The sequence below is a fragment of the Thunnus maccoyii genome, chromosome 14 (assembly GCF_910596095.1).
Source record: "Thunnus maccoyii chromosome 14, fThuMac1.1, whole genome shotgun sequence".
Taxonomy (NCBI): domain Eukaryota; kingdom Metazoa; phylum Chordata; class Actinopteri; order Scombriformes; family Scombridae; genus Thunnus; species Thunnus maccoyii.
Window position 1 is genome coordinate 17013802 of NC_056546.1, and position 23998 is coordinate 17037799.

The 23998-nt window shown below is 39.5% G+C and overlaps 1 protein-coding gene across 1 annotated transcript; it reads right to left on the reverse strand.

Annotated features, from left to right (window-relative positions):
* On the reverse strand, positions 1–23628 carry LOC121912188 (ATP-binding cassette sub-family C member 2-like). The gene is made up of 32 exons (XM_042434319.1): positions 23030–23628; positions 21302–21478; positions 20884–21030; positions 20648–20788; positions 20357–20479; positions 20114–20169; positions 19761–19998; positions 19429–19613; positions 18572–18749; positions 17184–17438; positions 16486–16551; positions 16043–16180; positions 15801–15947; positions 15634–15718; positions 15453–15519; positions 15231–15357; positions 13672–13848; positions 12742–12909; positions 11889–12072; positions 11500–11635; positions 11105–11207; positions 10785–11004; positions 6358–6512; positions 4992–5147; positions 4577–4776; positions 4290–4416; positions 4022–4123; positions 3249–3392; positions 2843–3001; positions 2590–2756; positions 1837–2031; positions 1–217 (listed from the first exon to the last, which is right to left on the reverse strand). Exons 1-32 carry the CDS (start codon positions 23072–23074, stop codon positions 88–90), a joined length of 4698 nt encoding a protein of 1565 aa, XP_042290253.1. The 5' UTR covers positions 23075–23628; the 3' UTR covers positions 1–87.
* Positions 23629–23998: the final 370 nt, after the last annotated feature.

Below are 23998 nucleotides of genomic sequence, written 5' to 3' on the forward strand. Positions count from 1 at the left end.
ATATCAAAGCACAATCCAGTTTTAAAAATCAAACAACAAACGCAATTTACGAAATAGAAATCATCCTATAAAAACAAAAGTGCAAAATTAGAGAGCTGTGATTTCTGCTCGTGTTATCCCAGCATCCTTTGCCATGGCATAGAAATGGCCTTGTTTTTCAAGCAGGTTGCTCGGAGAATCAAATTCCACAATTTTACCAGCATCAAGCACCATTACCCTGCGGAGGAAGAACATAGACAAAACCTGCTGACTGAGGAGTGTACAGAAGGAGTGTGTCATTACTGCCTGGCAGAGGAGGATCTGGTGAAGATAAACTTCCTGCTCTAATGTGAAACGGATGGATGTGTACATATTTGTGCAGAACATTTGAAAACACAGTTGGTCCAGAAACAAGGACAGGAGGGTGGGGGAGAGTGGGCATTTTGTTTTAGGTGAGGAGTTTATGTTTTTACATGTGTGTCAGCCTTGCAACAAAAAGACAAACTGCCCAGGATGTTTCTCGCCTTTTTCTAAATGGATGCTGAGATGAGATCCAGTCTACCTGATGGATGGATATATTGATGGAAAAAGGATACATGGGCCAAATCAGAAGTTTTCAATCTTTTTTTTTTGTTTTTATATGGGTATTTTTTGGTAAATGCTCAACTCTGGTGACCTCCAGTGAAAATAAAGAGTTCATTCATTCATTCATTCATTCATTCATTTTCTATTGTCAAAAAAGTGCATTTACAAGGTAAACCTGTAGTCTACTTTCATAATATAAGTATAAACTATTGCCATTGCTTACTGCATTTCTTTCTCGATGTTGTGCTATGATGTTATTGTAATTCTCAACTATAACACAACATAAAGTTAACTGGGAGTTTCTTGCTTGCAAGAAGAAGGACAAGGAGCTCAAAACACACTGCCATCCTCTTTGCATGTATTACAGCCTGTTTGATACGGAAGCACCTTTTCATGTGGAAACCTAGCTCTTATATATGAAAGATTTGTTGAATACATTTATTGCACAGAGCCTACACCACCTTTCACCCCTATCTTTAGGCTATGGCACTGCACACACATCCAGAAGAAGCAAAAGATGACTTTGAAGTCAAAGAGATCTTTTCATGTCTGATTCTCTACAAAGATGCATGTAGGGGCTGAACTGCACCTCGCAGCTGTGACCATCTGACGTCTGTCACAAAACAGGAGGCACCCTAACTGCTGGAACACCTGCTCCATTAAAACTGATACTGAATCAGACCAGCCCATTGTTTGAGACTGAAACAGAAGACAAAGGTCTGAAAAAAAGAAACAAATACACAAATAATCTAATTCTATTCTAATTCTTACGCAGCAAACTCCATCTGATGATGAAGACTGTCAGGTATGATTAAAAGCTCCGGATCAAGCAAGTAAGTAGAGCTGAGATTGTTTTGTCAGTTGCTGTTTTCAAGATTAAGAATGAAAGCTATGAAAAACTGCGTATGCAGACCTTGTGTTTAGATGATTTTGTCAAGTAAATAACACTCTTCTATATGCTGAAAGTGTTGTTTAATCCAGTCAAACAGCAGTTTGTCATTTTGATACTTTCATAAGAAGTAAGGTGGTAGAACATGCCATTTTTGGTTTATTTGCTTTATATTATTTGTTTTATGTTTACTTTGACAACAAAGTAATTCACTTCTGGGAGGAATTACCTCATGTGAAAACATTGCATAAATAATATGTCATACTCAGTGGTGTGCAAAACAAAAGAAGAGTGAAGGAAGAAATAAATATTATGTCATGTTCACAGGAGAGGAAGGAGTGCCAAAACACTTCATCAAAACATTTTATGGAGCACTAACTCACCTGGAGCTATCCATGATGCTATGCAAGCGGTGGGCGATGGTGAGGACAGTGCAGTGTGAAAACTCTTTGCGGATGGTGTTCTGAATCAGGTTGTCTGTCTCCAGGTCAACAGCTGCTGTGGCTTCATCCAGGATTAAGATGCGGGATTTTCTCAGCAGCGCTCGGGCCAGACACAGTAGCTGCCTCTGCCCAATACTAAGAGGAGAGTGATATGTGTTGATATCTCAAAAGAGCATTTTTGGAGCACACATTAAATGGTTAAAATAAAGTACAATTGGACGATTATTAGCAATAGCTTCAAACATACTCCAGGTTTTTACCCTGACATATTATTGATATTTTAGGACCTTCTGGCACACTTGAGCTGAGCTTGAGCTGTGTTAGTGACATGTACTGACACCCAATTAGGCTTAGATTGTGTGCAGTGAACTGACAACACGTTCAATGACAAGGTAATTATCTGAAGATGCTGGAAATCACCACACTGGCAGGTGCTATATATGGTCTTGGTGTGCATGCTTAGAAAGGATTTGCACATGGCCAACATTTCATTTGATGGGAAAAACAACAGCAAATGGTTTTACCACAACTTTAACAGGGGATGGAACAACATTAAATATGTCTTAAACGAGACTGGAGGCTCAGTCCAACATCTCTACCTGATTACTAAACTGAGATATCAGATTGTATATGTTCTGTGCCATTTACATCAGTGGTGACTGAACTGTGCATTTAGGTATTTGTTGGACCTACCTGAGGTTCTCTCCTCCCTCTGCAACCTCATGTTGCAATCCTTCCTGCAGCCCTGCTACATAGTCCTTCAGATGGGAGAGCTCCAGCACTCTCCAGATCTCCTCATCACTGGCTCTGTCAAATGGATCCAGGTTCATTCTCAAGGTCCCGGAGAACAACACTGGATCCTATGCCCACAGGGTTAGGTCAGTGTACCATTTAGAACAGAATGCTGTGTGTGGGTTATAGTGTTTTTCTCATTTTGTGTGTATACCTGTGGTATGATGGTGAGACTGTTTCTGAGGTCATGCAGGCCGAGGGTGGAAATATCTATGTCGTCAATGAGGATACGACCTTCAGCAGCTTCAATGATTCTGAACAGGCAGTTGGTTAGGCTTGATTTGCCAGCTCCTGTACGGCCCACTATACCTATCTGGATACAATGAGACAACATGGCGAACAGGACAACATGTGAAACATATCTTTAAACACATCGTTTCATATGAGTTTTATAACCTACAGTCACTGTTTCTGAATGTTATGCACTGCATGTTACGTTGAATGCATGGCCCCCTTTCAGTGCACTGAACAGCTGTGGAACACCTGATCCAGGGACTTCTCTATTCAGCAGTCTAGATAAAGCCTACATACTGATTATATATACAGACACACATACAAACCTTCTCAGTGCTGTGAATGTCACATGAGATTCCATGCAGCACCAGGTCTAAACCAGGTCTGTAACGGACCTTGTAGTTTTCAAACTGCAGTCTGCCTGCCTCAGGCCACTCCTCTGTTGGACGAGTGTCAGTTACCCACTTGGCCTGTAGAAACACAGACACAGTGTTGTTTTTCATTTTGTGAGGTCATTGCTAAGATTGTGTGTTTTTGTTTTGTTTATGTTAGGTGTGTATGACGTGGGTCTATATATATTTGGAAAATTGAGTTTATTTGTGTTATGATGGAGAAGTTGTGACAAAGAAAGATGAAAGTCCCTACTGGTGGATGTCTCAATATCAATAAACTGCATCTAAGGGAGCTACAGTGTGCGGACCTTCGTGATTCTTTGTTACATTGTTTCATTGGTCCAGCACCTGTTTGAAGTTTATGGGATGTGCGCATCTACTACACTTCTGGATGTTGGAGAGGTTGCTATGGTGAGCTATGACACATCTGCCTATGTTTGTCTTCTATGACTGTGCTTACTTGTATGAGCAGATAGAGGAAAGAACGAAAACATAGGAATTAAACAACAAAATGATAATGACACCATCTAAAGACACTTTTATAAATTCTGTATCAAAAGTATAAAACTTAAAAGATCATCACATTCATTAAAAAATGAAAGGAATCAATGGAAAACAATGTGTTGTCAGCAACTAAAGCACAATTCAAGAGCTCATGTTTGCAGAGTGGTTTGTAAAAGTACAGAGAAGCTCTCTATTCAACATACCTCATTCTCAATCTCTGTGTATTCACTCACTCTCTCCACAGCTACAATATTGGTCTCCAGCTCTGAGGTCATCCTCACCAGCCAGTTGAGGGTCTGAGTTACCTACAAAACCCCAACAGGAAAGAGGAATATGTTCATATGTTTAGCATTATTACCACCTTATTATCACCGCCAGCATCATCATAATCACTGTAATTATTATTGCCATTGACATCAACATCATCATCTGCAGTGTGGTAATGAGAATGTGAGTGTATCAGCGACTGACATTAAGGGCGTAGGATATAGACAGGCCAACCAGGCCGCTATCCAGAGAATCTCTGGAAATGACGGCAAACAGAGCAGCGAAAAACACCACAAGGTTTCCCAGAAACTCCAGACGAATGGCCAGCCATCTGTAGAGTGAACAAACACGCATAGAAATCTACACAAGTGCAAACAAATTCAAAGATGTCATCATTTTACCAACACTCTGAAAATCCCACAAGGGTAATTATGTGCTTGGATTTTTTAATGATTTGTGTTTGAAGGTGCATTTGCTGTTCAATATCTGACCTGTTTGACACTATCCACGGGTAGACACACTTGAGGTTTTCATCAATAGTTATTTCGTTGTGTTTAAGAAATCTTTCTTGATGGCCATAGGCTCTTATCACCGACAAACCCGACACCGTCTCACCAAAGTGTGAGTATATGGGAGAGCGAGACACTGAGTCCAACCGACGCAGCTGCCTTGAAGTTGCTACATAGAAGCGCTAGTTAAAGAGAGAGGGCAAGAGAAATCAACAGAAACACTGGATGGTTTAATTGGATTCCCATAACAATAGGAACAAACCATTATCTTGTTTATATTCACTGTCTGATTTCCTTTTTGTTACTTTTCAGCAAATAAATCTCCTTTCTTCTTTATTGTCTTTTCCACCTGCTGTGTTTTTCTTCACATTTGCCTGTGCTATGTTGTTCTGCTTACCTGTACAAAGTAGTAGACCAGGGCCAGAGGAATGATGATAATGGTGAAGTAAGGGGTGGCCAGACAGATGACAAACAGTGTCCCCAGCACACCCAGCAGACACAGGAGCCAAGAGCGGAAAGATTGTGGGATGGCTTCGTCCACTGTGAAAATATCCTTTTGGACCAGTGTTGAGGAAGTTAGTGTTTATTTAAAAAAAAAAAAACATTACAGTGGTTTCAAGTGACCCAGAACAGAATAGAACAATCCAATTTAGATAGACACCTCCATTTTTTAACTCATTCCCATGGAAATACCAGACTTCCTGGCAGACAAGGACATATTTGAGTATATTTGAGTGTGTGGGTCATCACACAGAGAAGGAACATCAAGCTCAATTTTAGTCTAGTCTGCCTGACTCATTGATCCTTTATCTGACTGAGGTTTGAGCAAGTTAGAATCTACAGCCCCAACCATGGCTCTGAAATATCAGTAGCCTAACTGCGCTGTGTGTTGATAAATCCATGGCACTGTCAGTGGTGTTGAAGTAGCAGACAGATTTTTGTCCATTCTGTCAGTTTTGTCTTGGATCTATAATATTCTCTAAACTATATACTATAAACACTCTATTTCTCACTACTATATTGTAGCCTGTATACTCTATAGAGGAGTGTCACCTTCGTGATCAGACAAGTAGTAACATGTACTTGTGGAAGAGCAAAAGGATCATAGAAACACACCGCTGCCTGTGGTATTCCAATAATATTCCTAAAATATTTCTATGATCATTCAGTAGCATCTATGCTGTTGAAACTACACTCCTAGACCAAGCCATCTCTGTAACAAAATATTTTAGGGGATACATGACCACAGATATAGTTTTTACTATAGATGTTTGGTGCAACCTGGGAGTGAAGCAGGTAATGTGACTGAGGAAATTAACCTGCACTGACCACACTGTGCTCAGCTGGTACAGTTACATAATTTGAGGTAATGTTTATACCGTCACAACTACGGTGTGTTTTGAAAAATAAGCATAATTGAAATACTTAATGTCCACTTCCGGTCAAAGGATCGGCCTACAAACATATGTATTTAGCCTAATAGCAGTTTTATTAAATCAAAATTATAATCACAATTACAATATCAAGATATAGGCTAGGTCTATGTAATAGTCCTGCAGTCCTTGGTTTAGGGTTACAGTTAAGGGGCCATCCTGTTGGGCCATCCCCCCTGTTAAAAATTAAGAAATCAACTACTGCATAGACTTGTTCAAGTTACCCTCTTAAGACTACAATTATAAAGGTATCACAACCTCCGAAAGCAAGAACAAAAGAAAATGGGAAAAATTATGGAAAAACATGAAAAGGTAAATGATAAATCCTACCTTTGCAAAGCGGTTTACAACCCTTCCAATGGGTGTGGTATCAAAGAATACCATGGGAACTCGCAGTATGTTGTTGAGCAGCCTTGAGTGCAGGATGCGAGATGCAGAGACTGAAGCATTGGCTAGGAGCAGTGTACCAAGGAAAACAAAGAAGCCTGCAATAAAACGAGAGTTCATAAAACATGTGTCTGCACCTTCATATCATAAAATCCAGTCTTGCACAAAAACATGAATGAGGTTAGTGAAAAGAATATTGGACCCATGTGCACTTACTATAATGGTTGAAACCTTATCCTCAAGCTCTGAATGTTACCAAAAGGTAAATGGTCTGCATATATAGAGCGCCTTTCTAGTCTTCCAACCACTCAAAGTGCTCTGCACTACATGCCAACATTCACCCATTCACACACATATTCATACACTGATGACAGAGGCTGCCATGCAAGTTGCCAGCCTGTTCATCAGGAGGAGCAGGTTCTAATGCTTATTCACACACAGATGGCACAGCCTTCAGGAGCAATTTGGGGTTCAGTATCTTGCCCAAGGACACTTCAACATGCGGACTGGAGGAGCCAGGGATCAAACCACCGATCTTCTAATTAGTGGACGACCCACTCTACCTCCTGAGCCACAGCCTCCCCAAGAATGTGTGAGTTAAATAGAGGCAAGATTGAAGCACTGGAAGATCTGCTCATTGTAAAAGACACATTTTAACTTCTAAGAATGGGACAAATGTGAAGCATCATGGACCACTGAAGCGAAGAAAACTTCATAATGGTACATCCACTACTTCTGTTAGGAAAGTGCTAAAATGCAGTATATCCATTTATTGCTTTCAGGCCCGATTGTTGTAATAGTGTAGTTCTTCATCTTGCAGTACAATGAAAAAAACATACTGTATGAACCCACACTCAAGTGCACTTCACTCTACTTTTATCACCTGTTGCAAATCAGTTACAGTTAGTCCAAATCTTTGCTGCTTATCTGCTAAATGAAGCACCACATCAGTTTGGTTCATTAGATCATCTTATGAGGTGTTTCATTCAGGCTTCTGCACCTGATTTGCAATCCAGGAGAGGTACTTAACATTGAAGACAGACCAAATGGCTGAATAAGCCTGAGCAGCATGGGAGGGCTTCAGGAACTAAAGACAGTTCTCAGTGTGAGGAGACAGGATATATCATCAGACGTTTCCTGCCTCAGTAGAGGGTGATCAACTTTTATAAACAAAATCTTTATGACATGCTGACAAATACTTAAAGTACAGACTGCACCAATAACTCTCCAGCAGGAACCATCAGTAAAATGGAAATATAATACCCAACACATGGCTGATCTACTTCCATTCTGTAAAGGTCTGTTCTCATCATTGCAAGCAATCATAAGAAACCATCTTTCTGTCACTTGCAAATCATGATACGGGTGATGATTAATTTTTCTTTCTGTTTCCAGATAAAGCAAATTCATAGAGGGTCACAATATGCCAACAGCTGAGAAAGGATTGTGGGTTTGCCAGTTATCATTTTATGACTTTCATGTTTTTGTTTCCTCATCTGACAAGAGAATGGATCCTCCAAACCACTCAAACCACAAATGCTGTCCTATTTATGAACAAAATATGCTGGGCCCGCTGATTCTTTGTCCAGTCTTCTGTTATGTAATGTCCCCTATATTACACTGTCTTACAATATAGCCCTCCCCCACCCCTTCACCCCCATCCTTTTTTTAAAATAATTGTTATTATAACAGTATAGGTGGTATAATTGAAACAAATAACATCCCCACACTATAAAAAAGATCAGTTGATTAGAAACATCTACTGTACAGTGATATAAACTCTTGGCTCCAACATCAGCCAATCCTTGTATGACTCACTATGGTCTCACTAGTCAGCATGTTTATTTTTTCCATCGTCACACTTGACAATTTCAACATCAGCCTATCATTTACAAGCAACTGAACTCTGCACTTCAAGCTGTAACCTCACCTTGATCTGTTTACACCCTGTATCTGATTGGCTACAGGGAGAAATTAAAGAAACTGGGGGCTGCAGGCCCTATAAGTCAAATTAGAGAATTACAATAGAGGAAGATAATGAGGAAACAAAAAGAATAAGACTTTTTTTATATTTCAAGCAAAACGTGATGTGCTTTAGTGATTCCTTTGGCAGCGGTGCTTCTCTTTACTCTACAATGATCAACCTGGATACGTAGTAAACACACCCAGTAACACCAATCACTTCATGATCCAGTACAGTTTTCATTAAGTGCTAACACATGGCAGTTTAATGTAAATACAATGGAATAAAGTCACTGTACACTAAACTATTTGCCTCAATTCATGAAGATATGGCAGGAAAACTTGTTCTGACACCTTCCACCTTGAGCCGCCACAAGACAGAGTGAAGAGTTCAAATGAGAGAGTGTTAGGGTTTATTTTATTCCATATGTGGAGAATGATATAACCAAGGAATTATCTTTAACAGCCATATTAGCACTTGATGGTGTTTCAGAAGAGTATTGATGAGAAAGAGAGAGGAGAGATGGCTGACGTCTGAAAATAAATAATGGTGGTGAGTCAAACTAATATCTTTAAAGTTAAAATATAGGGTTGAATGTTGCTTTGACATTTGTTTCTGAAGAAAGAAGAAAACTTAAATTTTGTGCTCTCTGGATGTCCACACATTCCCACATAAAGCTGCTGGCAGCAGCTTTCAGTCTGTATGATTCACTATGTACAGTACTGTCTTTTGGGATGTACTTGTACAATAAAGAGTGCATAATATTTAAAAAGAAATCAACCTCCTGCAAAAATGCTCCTCACAGAGAACAACAATGGATTTAGTCTGTTGTAAGTCTGCAAGAGAAAAAATGTATTTGCACAAATTTAAAATATAAAGCAGTTGGAATGAATAAAAACCGACCACAATGAAACAGAGGAAATGGCAGTATTTCATTATAATGCCTGTCAGCATAGATGATTCAATCATGACTTCAACATATACCTATAATCTTTTGGAAAATCAGCATAAGTAAAAAAGCTCGCCACATGTGACAAGACTCAAAAATGTTAAAACAGCTGTCAACTGTTTGACAAATTTCCGCTAACATGACGGTTGCGCTTCCTCAGTTCAAGCTTTTCTATTCTGACATTTCCTGAGGTCTAGTTAGATGAGACGATCAATACCACTCTCATGTCTGTGTATTAACTATGGAGCTGGAGGCTGACTTACTCTCTCCAAAACTGAAATATATGTCTACCACCACCTTTAAAGCTCACTAATTAACACATTGCATCTCATTTGTATAACCAGGAGACAAGTAAAAATGTAATAACTTTAACACTCACAATAAGGTACTAAAAAATCCTGATCAGTTAGGGGAACAAGGAATGAATGAGGAACAAATCAGTAATGACCTGATAAGAGCCGAAGACATGTAATAGATGCTTTGGTCATAGGACATTCCTGAATAACTCTAAATAAAGGACTATATAATAGATAATGATGAGTTTAGAGGGAACAGACTTGGAGACACTTTATCATTGAATCATTCTGTAATGATTACCTCAAGTCTGTGTATTATTTTTCTAGACATTGAAAACAAATCAATACTCTTGGTGAAGGCACATTGCGTTTAGTGTTACTGCCTTTCCATAAAGCTCCATAGTCAAAATTACTCTATACGAATTTCGTTTATTAAATTTCCTTTAAGTATCAGCATCACTAATGCTGCAGGATATGTCACCAGGATATTAATGTATATATGCCCTGAATATAATGATCAAAAGATTTATTTTAAGAATCCTGCTGTCTCTGGTTTGTTATTAAAGAACTAAATGTGAAATCACCAGTAAAAACTCAGGAGCTGCTTGTCAGTTTTGTAGGAAGATGCTATACTTTACTTGAGGGGGCATAAAAAGAGAAACTAATGTTTAAGTAATTAGCTGGTTCAGAGCTCATCTCTGCTTGAGGCTCGAAGCTACATTACCCACTACTATATGATAATAATAATAATAATGATGATGATGATGATGATGATGATTATTATTATTATATGGAAGTGCCTTAAAACCACACAAACAAAAAGACGCCTTCCATCAGCCAAAGTACATTAAGTAAGTTAATTAAACACAAATTAAACTGACCTAAATGCGCAGTATTTTTAACCTTCACATGACCAACTCTGCAATCATACAACTGTCTTGAGTTGTCAGGTGACAAGTCATAAACATGGGAATCTGTCCCATCTATCCCACATGACTTGAACGTGGCATAAGCTTCGTTAATCATCCCCCGGCTGTACCTCCATATGTTGGCACAACCATGAGAGTGGTATTGACCCACTCGTATAACTGTCAGCAAAAAGTAAATAAGTGTGTCTTCCAAAATGTAAAACTGTTAAATAAAAAGTAAACTAAACAGTTACCTTGAGCCACTCCCAGGGCTCCGAACACTCCCACCCTGGTGTCCCTCTTCCAGGCAGGGTATGTCATGTTGTAGTACTCCACTGCATCATTGGTCCAGTCACTGAGCCACAGGTTCTGACCGATGAAAGCTAAGTTCTGGATGAAGTAAACCAGGAAGACCATGACAGCATATCCCCAACCCATAGCACGCAGGTACTGGAGATACACTGAGAACTTCACCTGGATGTCAAAGAGAGAAGAAGAAAATCATAAAACAGCTCTAATTTTGTGTCTGGTATGTGTCATTGAGAGTATTTAGCAAATGAAGAACTCAGTTTACTTGTCCTGTTTCCATAGTTTCCTTATCTATTAGCCTCTGGCCTTTCTTAGATTCATCAACATCTTCTGATTTTCTTATTGAACTATTTTTTCTTAATCTGACTCTGGAAAAAAACAGACCACATGAAGTAAGAAAGCATGCAAAGATAAAGATAGTGAGAGGCTAAAATGTGGCTCTTGTATGCTGTGCATGAAAACAAGAAAAACTGTGTGAGACAATGTTTTAAACAAGCATTTAAGATCTTATCATGGTGGTGACTTGCTTGTGTGCCTTAGAAGAAGCTCATTATCCCACACAAACACACACACACACACACACACACACACACACACACACATACACACACAAGCTGTTTTTGTCTATTTTGTCACCCACCACTTTAACGGTACTCTAACCTGGTGTTGCGCTGGCTGCGGCGGACACTGTTTTCTCTTTTCAGTGTAACAGATACTGTGTCCTCCAAAGGAGAGTCGTGTTGAGTGTCTTCTGTTTCAGGGATGAGCTCCACGTCTGCAGTATCCTGGCAACTATCTGAATAAATATAGCCACATATTATACATGTTGTCTTATTAAGCTAATAATACACTTCATTACATTATGTGCTTGAGGAAATTAAGTTAATATATAGTCAATCTAAAGTATTGATATAAATATAAAGAAGCCAGTGTTATTGCAGCATATACAGTGATGGAGCCCTATTTTACAATATACTGTGTATATATATATATAACTTATATTCAAATAGTACCATGTACATAATGCTGCAAGACAAAGATGTAATTACCTGACTCAGAATGGGTTTGATTGGTTTGCTCATTGGCATATGTGTCTAGAAACTCAGAAAAAGCTCCTCTGCTGGCACGAAGGCTGTTGTAGGATCCAATCTCAGAAACCATTCCATTCGCCAAGACCACAATTTCATCTACATGAGGCAGGAAGCTCACTCCATGAGTCACCAGGATGCGAGTCTGTACAAACAAAGACACATGGGGCTTCAGCTGTGACAATGATTCTGCTCTGATGACAAAAAGAGAGAAGATATGCTGTACTGTATGTATATCAGCAGGCCATGCAGGATGACTGTAAATCCACAATTTTAGTAGTTTACATAATTTATTTTTCATATGAGGTGTTCACTATCAAAATGCATTTGACATATTCTAATTTAGGAGAAAAAAAGTTAAGAACTAAATCTGTAAAATGCTACCAATATTATGCCATATTAGAGCTGCAACGATTAGGCAATTAATTGATTAGTCAATGGACAGAAAACTTTTTTGATAACCGAATAATTGTTTTAGTCATTTTTTGAGGAAAAAATGCCTAAATTTTGTTGTTTTCAACTTCTAAAATATGCTGATTTAATGCTTTTCTTCATCATACATTATAATAAACAGATTGTCTTTGGGTTTTGAACTGTTGGTTAGCCAAAACCAGAAATCTGAAGACATCACCTGTAACTTTGGTAAATTATAACTTTTCAGTATAAACATTTTATAGACCAACTGATTAATCAAGAAACTAATCGGCAGATTATTTGATAAGCAAGTTTAGTTGCAATATCATTTTCAAATGATAGATCTTTTGAGGTGAAACATTAATACTGATCAACACTTCAAGGTTGGCTCAGCACAAACCTTGTGTTTGAGTATTCCGTTGGGTCCGATCACTTTATCAAAAAGATGCTTTCCAACATGTGAGTCAACAGCAGACAAGGGGTCATCTAGCAGATAAATATCAGCCTGACTGTAAGCTGCCCTGGCCAAGCTCACACGTTGCTTCTGACCCCCTGAGAGGTTGATGCCCTGAGGAGAGTAGAGGAGATGAGAGGAGAGGAGAGGAGAGGAGAGGAGAGGAGAGGAGAGGAGAGGAGGGGAGAGGAGAAGAGAAGAGAGGAGAGGAGAGGAGAGGAGAGGAGAGGAGAGGAGAGGAGAGGAGAGGAGAGAAACAGCACAAGACAATATTAAGTTTAAAGAGCTTCTCTTAAAAATGCAAGGAGCTACAGTATGTTATCCATGATTTCAAATTATTTGTCTCTGGGATTTCATTTTGGGACAATACGTCTCTTCTAATGCTGCCTGACAGCTGATAAGCCTCAGTTGGTGAAGCTTCCTACCAGCACAAGAACCTTGACAAATCAAAACCAGACATGTTGTGAGCAAGTTTTAAGTGTCAGCATACTTAGAAAAAAGTAAGCCAATGTCTGCTATGACAGTAGGAAAAATATTGTGATGTGTAGTATGTTTATATATTTGGAGTGAATTGGCTAAAAGATGCAAGAACGGTGGTGAGGAAGGGCGATCTGACCAACAACTAATATCACACAACACTAGTATCATGTTTAAAATGAGGGGCATTATCGGACCCTGGTTTTCTGTGCTTTGATAATTGAACAACAGAGACAATTGTTCAGTTAGGGTTAATCATTGTGTTTGTGTTCTCACTGAACATCCAGAATGTGTTTACAAAGAATTACACAGAATATGCCACACACAGCAACAACTCCCATGACTAATCCTTGAATTCTTGAACCTTTACACCCACATATCCTTGACCGCTGGTCTTACTTTCTCTCCAATCTCCGTGAGGTCACCCCCAGGCAGCAGCTCCAGGTCAGGGACCAGTGCGCAGGACTGTATCACCTCCTGAAACCTCTTTTCCTCATGAGGAGAGCCAAACAAGATATTATCCCTCAGAGTGGCATTTTGGATCCAGGCTTGCTGTGGTACAATTGCAATAGAACCCTGAAAATATAGATATTAAGAGTCAGACACTCCTTCGAGCAACAAAAGGCTGTATTCATACAGGTTTTCATTTATACTAAACACTACACTGTTTTAAAGAGGAAAAAAAATCTCTCTCCATAGAAAAAGGTTCTAAAGCCTTATTCAACTGCATTGTTCACAGTTTGAAGAACTCACAATGCTCCAGTAGCCTTCAGTTTTGGCTTTTATTGGGAAGCAAAAAAGGTTCAAGCAATTCTCTGTTCAAAATGCAACAACCTGCTCTTTGAGTAAGTGAGTGGAATAAAGGCTTTGTACTGTGCTTCTGTGAAGAACAGGTACATTTAGATTTAACTGTCTCTTGTGGCCCTATTCACACCTGGCATTAAAATACGTCTTGGGTGATTTGATCACAAGTGGACAGCTCTAAGTACAGGTGTGAATGCATCCAAGATGCATTGAGGATGCATTGAGGATGCATTGAGATCCAGTCACTCAGACCACATTTGGAAGTGGTCTGGGCCGCATATGGCCACATTCTTTTAGCTGTGTATATGCAAATGTGTCCTGGGCCACACTGAAAGACTGCCTACTCAACTGATGGGCTGCATCATATTGAAGTGCAAAACAACAAGAAGAAGCCACAACAAAATGGATTCTCATGGATGGAGTACACGTGAAACACGCTGTCTAATTTCCATTTGGGCCGAAGACTTTTGATTTTGCTCGCACACCAAGCTCTTTGCAAACTTCTTCTTCTTCTTTTAATGCCCAGCAGACTAGGCACGGGAAGTGCATTGCTGCTTTGCATGTAGAGCAAGGAAGTGAGATCCAATCACAAGTGGTCACTTTAGACACACGTGGAGACACATTCTAATGCCAGGTGACGTACTTAGAGCTGTCCACCTGTTATCATCAGTTATCCTCCATCCAAGAGTGCCTTGTATTTTGTGCAGTATATTTCCAGACTGTATCAGTCTCTATACTGAACTAAACTGCTTTATTTTGAATGAAACCTTTATAGTTCAGTAGTTAACACTGCTGAAGTAAAATGGACATAATTAGTCAAGTGGATAAAGAATTAAAGGGCTTGCAATTATAACAAAAGAAAGCCTTGCCTGGTTCTCTATGTATTTAAAAGCTTAACAGACAAACAGAACATATAACATATATTACACGATGAAAGACAGAGTACCCTCTCACCACTTTTTTGTGAGTGAAATATTCAATTTTTCCAGTGGAACAACCATCTTAATAAACTCCATTGTTTTGGGGTACTTTGTGTACTCAAAATGGTTAGAATTGAGTCATTTACACATAACAGAACTTGCACATTGTGCACATTACATGTCCTTGGCAACATTGGTATTATGAGACAGATATAAAGACAGATAAAGTATCACCTGGATGTTGATAAAGCCTTTAGTGCTGTGCATCTCTCCCAGGAGGGCTGACATCAGAGAGGACTTCCCTGAGCCTACAGCTCCCACTACTGCTATCAACCGACCTGGCTTAATGTCCAAAGACACACTGGAAAATACACACACAATAAATATGTTTGATATAGTGAAATAGAGCAGAGACAATTAGGATGTGTAATATTGTGTGTGACGCCAAAAACATACTTTTTAAGCAGAGGCTCTGCATCTCGTTCCCAAGCAAAGGAACCATCACATATGCTAACAGCAGAGTCTAACAGATGAAAACAGATGGATAGTACATGTAACAACGAACAAAAGATCCCGCTGGTAAATAAGCTTCATTGCTCAGCAGAGGAACAGGTGTGAATAATGATAGTGAACCTACTGAAACTGGGGTCATGGCGCACAGTGCCACTTTCAAGATCTTCACCTCCCAGAAACTTCTCTAGGCGCTTCCTAGACACTGTTGTCTAAAGTGTAATAGAACATGGTCATTGGGCTAATTTCATGGCTCAGTATGTCTGCATGTACAATGTTTTGTTGTGTCCTTACTTGCACCATAGCAGCAATAAGCATGGGCAGCATGGCCAGGGGAAATCGGAGGATGTTGAAGAGTGAGATGGAAGTGAAAGCTTTCTCAGCAGTCAACACATTGTCTGAGCTCACCCCTACAAACACAGCAAATGTGGCCAGAGACACCTGGGAAAAGGACAATGTTAGAAAAGGACTTTTACAAAGGGCATCCATGACCTGCTGCTTGTCGTCTTTTTGTGAGGCTCACTGACAGGACTCACCAGAGCGGGGGCACAACTGAAAATGAAGGTGGAGACGGACGTTAGGTAGGCAAACTTCCTCATGACCTTCAGTTCTTGCCCCCTAATGCCTTCCACCTGCGCCTGGAAAGATGGCTCCCATGCATACAGCTTCAGAATCTGGTGGGAGGTGAAGGAGGAAGAGGGAGCAGTGCGGAGGACACGGGGAAAGGGTGGGAGAACAGAGGATAGCATTCATACCCTTATGATGCCAGTAAACCACAGGTGGTGCTTGTAGTACAATAGAAGGACATTTCAGCTTTTTCCTGAGGCACAAAAGTCTTTCATCTGAGGAAGGCCTCACTTAGAGTCCCCAACCTCCACCAATCTGGCTGAACTAGTTTTTAGGCAGAGGTGGTCAGCCTATACCCATTACCACTGATGGTGGGCTATTAACTCTGTATTTTTTGAATAAAGGTACTTACCTTGATCCCATTGAGTATTTCATTCATGATTTTCAATCTCTTGTCTTTGAACTTCATATTCTCGATCTGGAAGGAGATAATGTAAATCAGCATGAATTGGATCCATGAATCCAAAAAAACTGGGAGTACAGAACTAAACAGTTATCTTGCATAATGTTGCATCATTCCCAAATGATGAATGTTTTATTATTTATTTATCTGTTGCTTATTCTTAGACAAAAAGCTCTTGTCTGTATGTTCCTGTTTGTGTTTTACACCTCCATGTGTGAGTGTGGTTTAATCATTGGAAATTGGTTGTTTTATTTATTTTTTTATTTTTTTGAGCTTTCAAAATGTCCAATCAATTTTGATCTCACTGAGAAATTTTGTTTTTGTTTCTATGGCAACAATTTTCTGTCTTTAAATAGTCAGCATCAGTCCGATAGAATCACAGAAACTGTTTGGGCTCATAACTCATAGGATCAATTAAAAGTTTCTACCAGTGATGATTATAAACAAAGACTGGAAACATGTTATAAAGCACAGTCATGTGGAGTTGTTGTAACTGGTAATTGTATGTGTCCTGGTGTATTGTGTTACTTTTCACACCATATTCATAGTGACCGAAAATGAATTAATATAAATGAATATATACAATACACTAACCTATAAAGATAAGATGTTAAAACTATCCTGTATGTGTGTGTATTTCTGCTGACCTGGATTTTTCTGGCCTTGGTGGCTAGCAGTCCATTGATTGGCACCATTAGCACCATGACCGCCAGTCCTGCCAACACAGAGGGTCCTAACTCCAGCCACAGGAAAACAATGGACAGGCCGATCTGAAGAGGGCAGGACCACAGCAGGTGGATGAAGTTTGTCACATCGTTGAAACGCTGGGCGTCTGCTGACATCAGATTCACTGTTTCCCCAACTGTTGACTCTTTACGAGTGTCATTAGACACCACCAGTGCCTTGAGAAATGTAATAAAGAAGGGGCAGGGGTTAAAGAGGGAGAAGGAAAGTTTTGGGGAGTTGCAATTATTTTAAATGATAAAAGGTACACAGCCAACAAAACACAAATTATTTTTCTTAAAATTCATGTTCTTTATAAGAAAAGAGCAGCAGGGGGTTCTTAGATGCATGGCTATTGATCAGGTCCCTTTTGGAAAAAGTGATTCTGACTCTGATGCAATCTGTAAAACATTTTGAAAACATCAAAGGTGCAGTTATTATTGTATCCACACCCATACGAGATATTGAATAGCTCAGGAAATTGCACTTGGATGCAAGCCAGGAAATATCCCTTTATTCAGTGACAATCGTGTGATCATCTCATGTGCAGATGAAAGTGTTTTTTTTTCACTCATGTGTAAAGGGTTAAAAATGTTGTGTATACCAGACATAAATATGCAGTGTAAAGGGTTAAAAATGTATGTACAGGAATATTAAAATGGCATAAAAAGATGTTAAAAAAGTCATTGGAACTATGGTACAGTTCATTGCAAAGATAAGTTAAATGTGTTAAAAATGAACACCCCTATATTTTATTTTATTTTATTGTATCAAATAGTGATTAAATATCAAATTTCATTGTACTTTACTTTGTTTTTACATAACATGGGTTAAAATTCCTCAAAATCACATGCATGTACCCCAATATAAGGGATAAGAGTGTTGTGAATCATTTGTGATGACGTGCAACGTTAGAGTTGAGTGGTTTTGCAGTAATGTGTCGAAATAGAGATGTTTAGCTATACACTGTGATGCTAGGTTAGCGGACCTGTTGCTAATGAGTAAGGTAGAATACACAGTACAATAGAAATGCTAATGAGACACGTAAAAGGGGTTTGTTTTGGCTTGTTAATCGATCTTAAGATACATAAAGTGCTAGTGTTTTTACATAAAGCTGCAGGGTGCATGTACACACCCCTCCTGACACCCACCAGGCCAGGGGGACAACACATGCAGCTGACAAGTCTCTGAGGAGGGTGTTGAAAACTGCAGGTGGTCATTTATTTCTCATGATGTGAAATGCCACGTTTTTTTACAACACTCTCTGAGGTAAAGTAAGATCATTTTGGTTTGGTGTCACTCCTGTCTTCACCTTTTTGTACACTGCAGCCATGATGGCAGTGCGAACTTTCATCCCCAGAACAAAGCAGCGCTGGAAGTACTGCTGCAGGAACAGTGACTGCAGAAGGGCCACCACTAACAGCAGCACTGCATACAGATAACCTTCCCAGGTATATCTGGATTTGTCCTGAGTGAAGGAGATCATCAATCTAGGGAAAGAAAAATGGTAGTTTATGTTGCAGCTCAAAAGTAATATTTAATAGTAAAAGATAAATAACAAAAAATAACATTTGATTTGACAATCATGTAATGTATTTATATCCTTTTTTCATCGCTTTTCTTCTTCCCAACCTATTTCCCCTCCCATGTCAGCCACTGTTGTTATCAACTGATGTTTCAGCTTATCAATGAGTAGTGCATATTCAAGCTAAAGGGCTGGAGCATTCACAAGGCCATGGCATGCATTTAAAGCTTTAAGATGACAATCAGATGTATCTTGTGCTTAATGGATGAGGTGAGAAATTATGCTCAATTGTAGGTTTCTGTGGCCTTTTCTGCTTTTGCCAACAGTTCACCATCCTATTGTATAAAGCTACGAATGTGTTGACCTTGAGTTAATGATCACAGAGAATGCTGACAGAGTGAAGCAGCAACCAGCAGTAAACAGTAAGCGTTATTTTGTTGACAGTGATGCAGAGTGAGTTGAAAAGTTCAGGGTTTGTGTTCTAAGTTTTTTATAAGGAACAATAAAATAATTTAAAACCACAATCAATAAAAAAAGATCTAAATGTATCTGCAAGGCAAATTAGTTCCTTACAAGACAACTACAGAAAATCAGTGAAAATATGCTGATGCCTTAAAGAGGATTTTATTCATAACTTGACTCACTTTAGGAGTTGAGGACTGACAAAAGCCAGCAGGTCCTGCAGAAGTTTGAAGAAGGCGGACTCAATCAGAATCCCTTTAAAAGTCTGGTAAATGGTGGATATCAGCCATGAATTGGGATAGTTCTCTTCCTCTTTCTTTTTGTTCCTTTTCTTCTCTTTTTTGTCTTCTTCCTTTCCCCTTTCCTCCTAAAGAAAAATATTGTTTGAGCATTAATCTTGAAGAACAATGAATCTTGGGCACCTGGCAGAGAATCAATAGTGCTACTAAAGAAAATCCATTTGGAGTACAGAACAATGTACTGTACTGTACTGTTTTTTTGTCTTCACACTCACCATCATCAGCACATCCTGACTGACGCCTTTCCTCAGACCGCTGGAGAAGCCATTTTGAAGGGCCTCCTCCTGGGCTTTCTCACAGTTTTTCTTGTTTTGGAACCGGGTACGAGCAGCACCCAAATTAGACTCCATGAAATACTGGAAGCGTTGGCTGATGTAACCAGTGCTGTCTGCCTCGTTCAGTTCCCACATGTCTTCCTGAACCAGGGGCCGCTTGTAGCCTTTCACCACCATACTAGCGAGAGTAGGAGTGGCATCAAGAAAAGTGACGTTAAGCACACCTTGGCAGTCTTGGTGTATATGTGTAAGTGTTTGCTAGGATTTTTTAACTATAATAACTTTTAATTTACCTGTTAAACCAGTTGAAAGTGATTCTACTCAAAAACGCTGCACCCATCTCAGGATTCTGTAGGAAAAACAATAAAAAACAAACAGTACACAGATGGATAACGTTCACAGCAGGCTGAGGTGATGAAGGTTCAGACTGAATAACTCAAGACACAGAATGTATCATATTTGTTGCATTATTATACTTCTTTTTCAAAACAAAGATAAAACAAAACAAAAATGCCTCCCTCTGGGTGCTTAGGTACCTTTTTTACAAGTTCTTCATCTTCTGGAGAGATATCAGCCAGAGCAGAGAGAATAAGTGCAATCAATTCCAGCCCAAAGGAAATGTAGAAAAGGCAGAATCGAGGGACATCATCGATCTCTCCCTAATGGTCAAAGATGAGTTTAAGAAGTGTTTAAGGGTGAGGGAGATGTAACAGTGAATGGTGCATTACTGATAAACATGGTGAGCTGAATCCATGCTGTCAGAATAATCGGTTTTCTCATAGTTAAAACTCCTCACTCATAATTTGATCTAATGCCTCTGCTCATACCAGCCTGAGTGCCTCTCGTAGCAGGGTCTGGAAAGGGAAAATGTCGCACAGGACCAGGAGAAGCCAGAAGAGGAAGAGAGTGGCAGAGTCTACTGCTCCTTCCCTCCGTCTCACTCCTTCCTGGCAAAGCAACAGCAAGATCTGACAAAGAAGAAATGTAAGAAGATAAAACAAATGAAATCCTTTCATGTTGAAGACCAGAGTAAATAGAACTATACAAAACCTTCGATATTTACCCACGACACAGCATACAGGACAGGGTTTGCGAAGTACACACTAGGATTTTTCACTGTTGAAGGTGGGTCTTTGCTCGGACCGTAATCCTCTCCTAATGTGAGTGCCAGGGCCGCTATGGCAGTCAGGAGCAATAAAGACACAACAAGCTGAGGAGAAGAAAGACAGACAAGACTGGTGAGTAAATCATACAAATTCAAATCAATCTTCTGAGACAGGAAATTAACTAATTATGGTGAATCAATAGTTAACAATGTTGTTTATAACATTTTCTTTGACACCTTTGATCAAGATTCTTAAATCATGAGTTATTTGTTGCTGGTGTAACTGCCATTAAAACCAGCCTCATATTCTTCTCCCTAAGCATCACATCTGGACTGAAACAGTGTGATTATTTATTTTTCTTGCTGAGTGTATCACCTGTTTGATGAAGTAGAGCTTGGACAGGTGTTTTGTGTTCATGTGTGTCCTCCAGCAGAGAGCCACCAGGTGCCACGGGGCACAGAGCCACAGGAACCCCAGAGGGATCCAGACCAGCACTGTCTGCTCCACACATAGTGGGAGGTCTGGGTCCTCTCTATTCAGATATGAAGCATTCTGAAGAAAAAAACATACATATAAGGATTTGATTCATTATAAGGTCCATGCTGCTCTCCTAATCTCAGGGAAAAGTGAACGCAAACACAATCCCATCCCTGTACCCCAGGAGCTCACACTATATTACACTACAGGGACAGCTTACTCCTCCCTGATTAGATATTTAATCAACAGTGACTCACATGTGATTAAATCCTAAATCCCTGCTCACCGCTGTACGCACAGCAGCATGTGTCATGTGCACTTCCGGAGAAGAGAGTGATGGAGAGTTGGCTGTTAATGGAGTGACATGAATTTGGAGTGAAAGGAGCAGAACACTGAGGGTTTTCATGTGTTATATGAACAAAAGACCCTGACACAGTGCAGAAATTGTGGTGTTTCAAAGTTTTTGAGGGGCTGTAAAAGCATTTCTTAGTGTTTCAAGCACTTGAAGTTATTTGTATCTGCTGTGTGAGCAACGTGTTATTAGGAGAAGCCTAGATCAAGTCACAGTCTTCACTCTTAAGCTCAGGAGAAAATATAGGGTCTAACAGTACAGTCTGGAGAGATGTGTGCATGTGCTTCTGTTTTCTGGACTGCATGTGCAGGTGTTTATTTAAATCAAGGTATTTCACTTTTATCAGCTAAATGGATTCTTTGATAAATTTCCCCATGAGGAAAATAAAATCTGTTTTACCTACAAACTAAAGTCTATAGACTAAAGTTTACATTTCTTTCAACTGAAAATGAATTTCATCCAAAACTTTTCATCTGTTTCAATTGTTTCTTATAATCATAATAATGTAAGATATTACATGCGCTGCAGTTGTCAGACTTGCTGAGTCATGTCTTACCTAAGAGTCATTATTGCCCAGTCACGTGTTCACTGTGTACAGGGGTGAAAAAAACTATGTAATGCTTTCAGATGAAAGTATAATCAAACAACCTATTACAAGATTTTTCTTAACTGTCTTAGTTGTATTTTTTTGTTTTTTAATTACTTAAAGAGCTAAAATAGGTCCTTCATATTCATCTATCACATACTGTGGGGGTGACTGACACAGTAACATGACCATGTGTGCAAAACAACACAATCCAATATAGAAGCCCCGCAATACAAAAACTTTTGTGAAGAAGCTTCTAATTTGTATATATATAATTTTAATATTTGTATCAGAGGTTGTAATATAATTACTATATTGCAATAACATAATACAAAATAACAGAAAAAGTTATAATATAAAGCAATCTAGAAAATAATACCACAAACTTTAACCTAAAAAATTACAACAAATTTTAATCAACATGTGACAAAAGATACTCCATGTGATTGCATGGTATAATACAGTTGTTACTATTATTGTGTCCACCATCTGGAGTTCTCCATTTGCATTTAAGTATTTAAGTATAATTTACTGTATGGTTTAGCTATTGAACATATATGTGCATCAGAAGCTTTTCAGTGTTTGAGACTATAAAGTGTCAACTGATCCACTGCAGGGCCAACAGGCTATTTTCCTCAACCCCACTGTGGCCTCTTTCAGCGACATTAAGCCTGGCTGTTCAACTCACCCAGAAGATGGACCCACAGTACTCCTCCAGAGCTGCGGCACACATGGTCCACACTGAAGGCTTCAGTTGCCCTTAGACGACAAGACAACCAGACAAGTCTCACCCTCAGCTCTGCTGCCGTCCAGGTCGACTCAAACAATTCTACTCTCACCCCCGGTCTACCCACACTCCGGAGACAATTGCAGGATGTGACTCTGAGGGACTTTGAGCCATGAGGGTTTTAAGCAGAAAGCAAGATTTGCGACCTCCCTAAGCAGACAAAAAACATTGGTTGCCAGAGACGTACTGAATTACTGTGAAGAGCAGACAGGTTAATGGCTAACTTGAGTCTTGATCGCTTTCTTTTTTTAAAAAATCTTCAGGGTTACAATAGTCCTCAGTGACTTGTTTGATGTTTACAAGCACACATGAAGTCCTGCTGTTGGGTAAATGAGAAAACTCCTCTGCTGTAGTGAGAGTCATTGAGAGGATTCAGGTTACATCAGTGCACAGACACAGCGCTCACATGTCTAAAGTTCAACATTTCAGGCAGATGATTGCAGGAAAGAGAAAAAGATTGAGAGAGACAGGAGTTGCATAAGTATTCCTTTGCTCCTTTCTTCTTCTCAAGGGGAGGGAGTGGGCAAATTAGACCCCTTTTCCTGTTGTGTTTCCACTTCTCTTTTGCTGCATGCCTTCACTCTCGCTGACCTACACAGACCCATTTTCGGAACTCAAGTCACATCATATTAATTTTAGGCAGCCATGCATTCAAATGAGGCTGGTGGGCTGAAGCCAGCGAAGTGCTGAAAAAGGTGCAGAATGTTTGTCTAAAATAACTGTTAACTGGTGGGAATTTGGGGAAGGAGGGAGGGTGTTGACTGTTTGGCTGTTTCCCTCTTTTCTGTTTATCTCCTCTTCCTATTCTGATCAGGAGGACTGGACTCCACAACCAAAATATACACTGTACACAAGAGATTCAAGTCATAG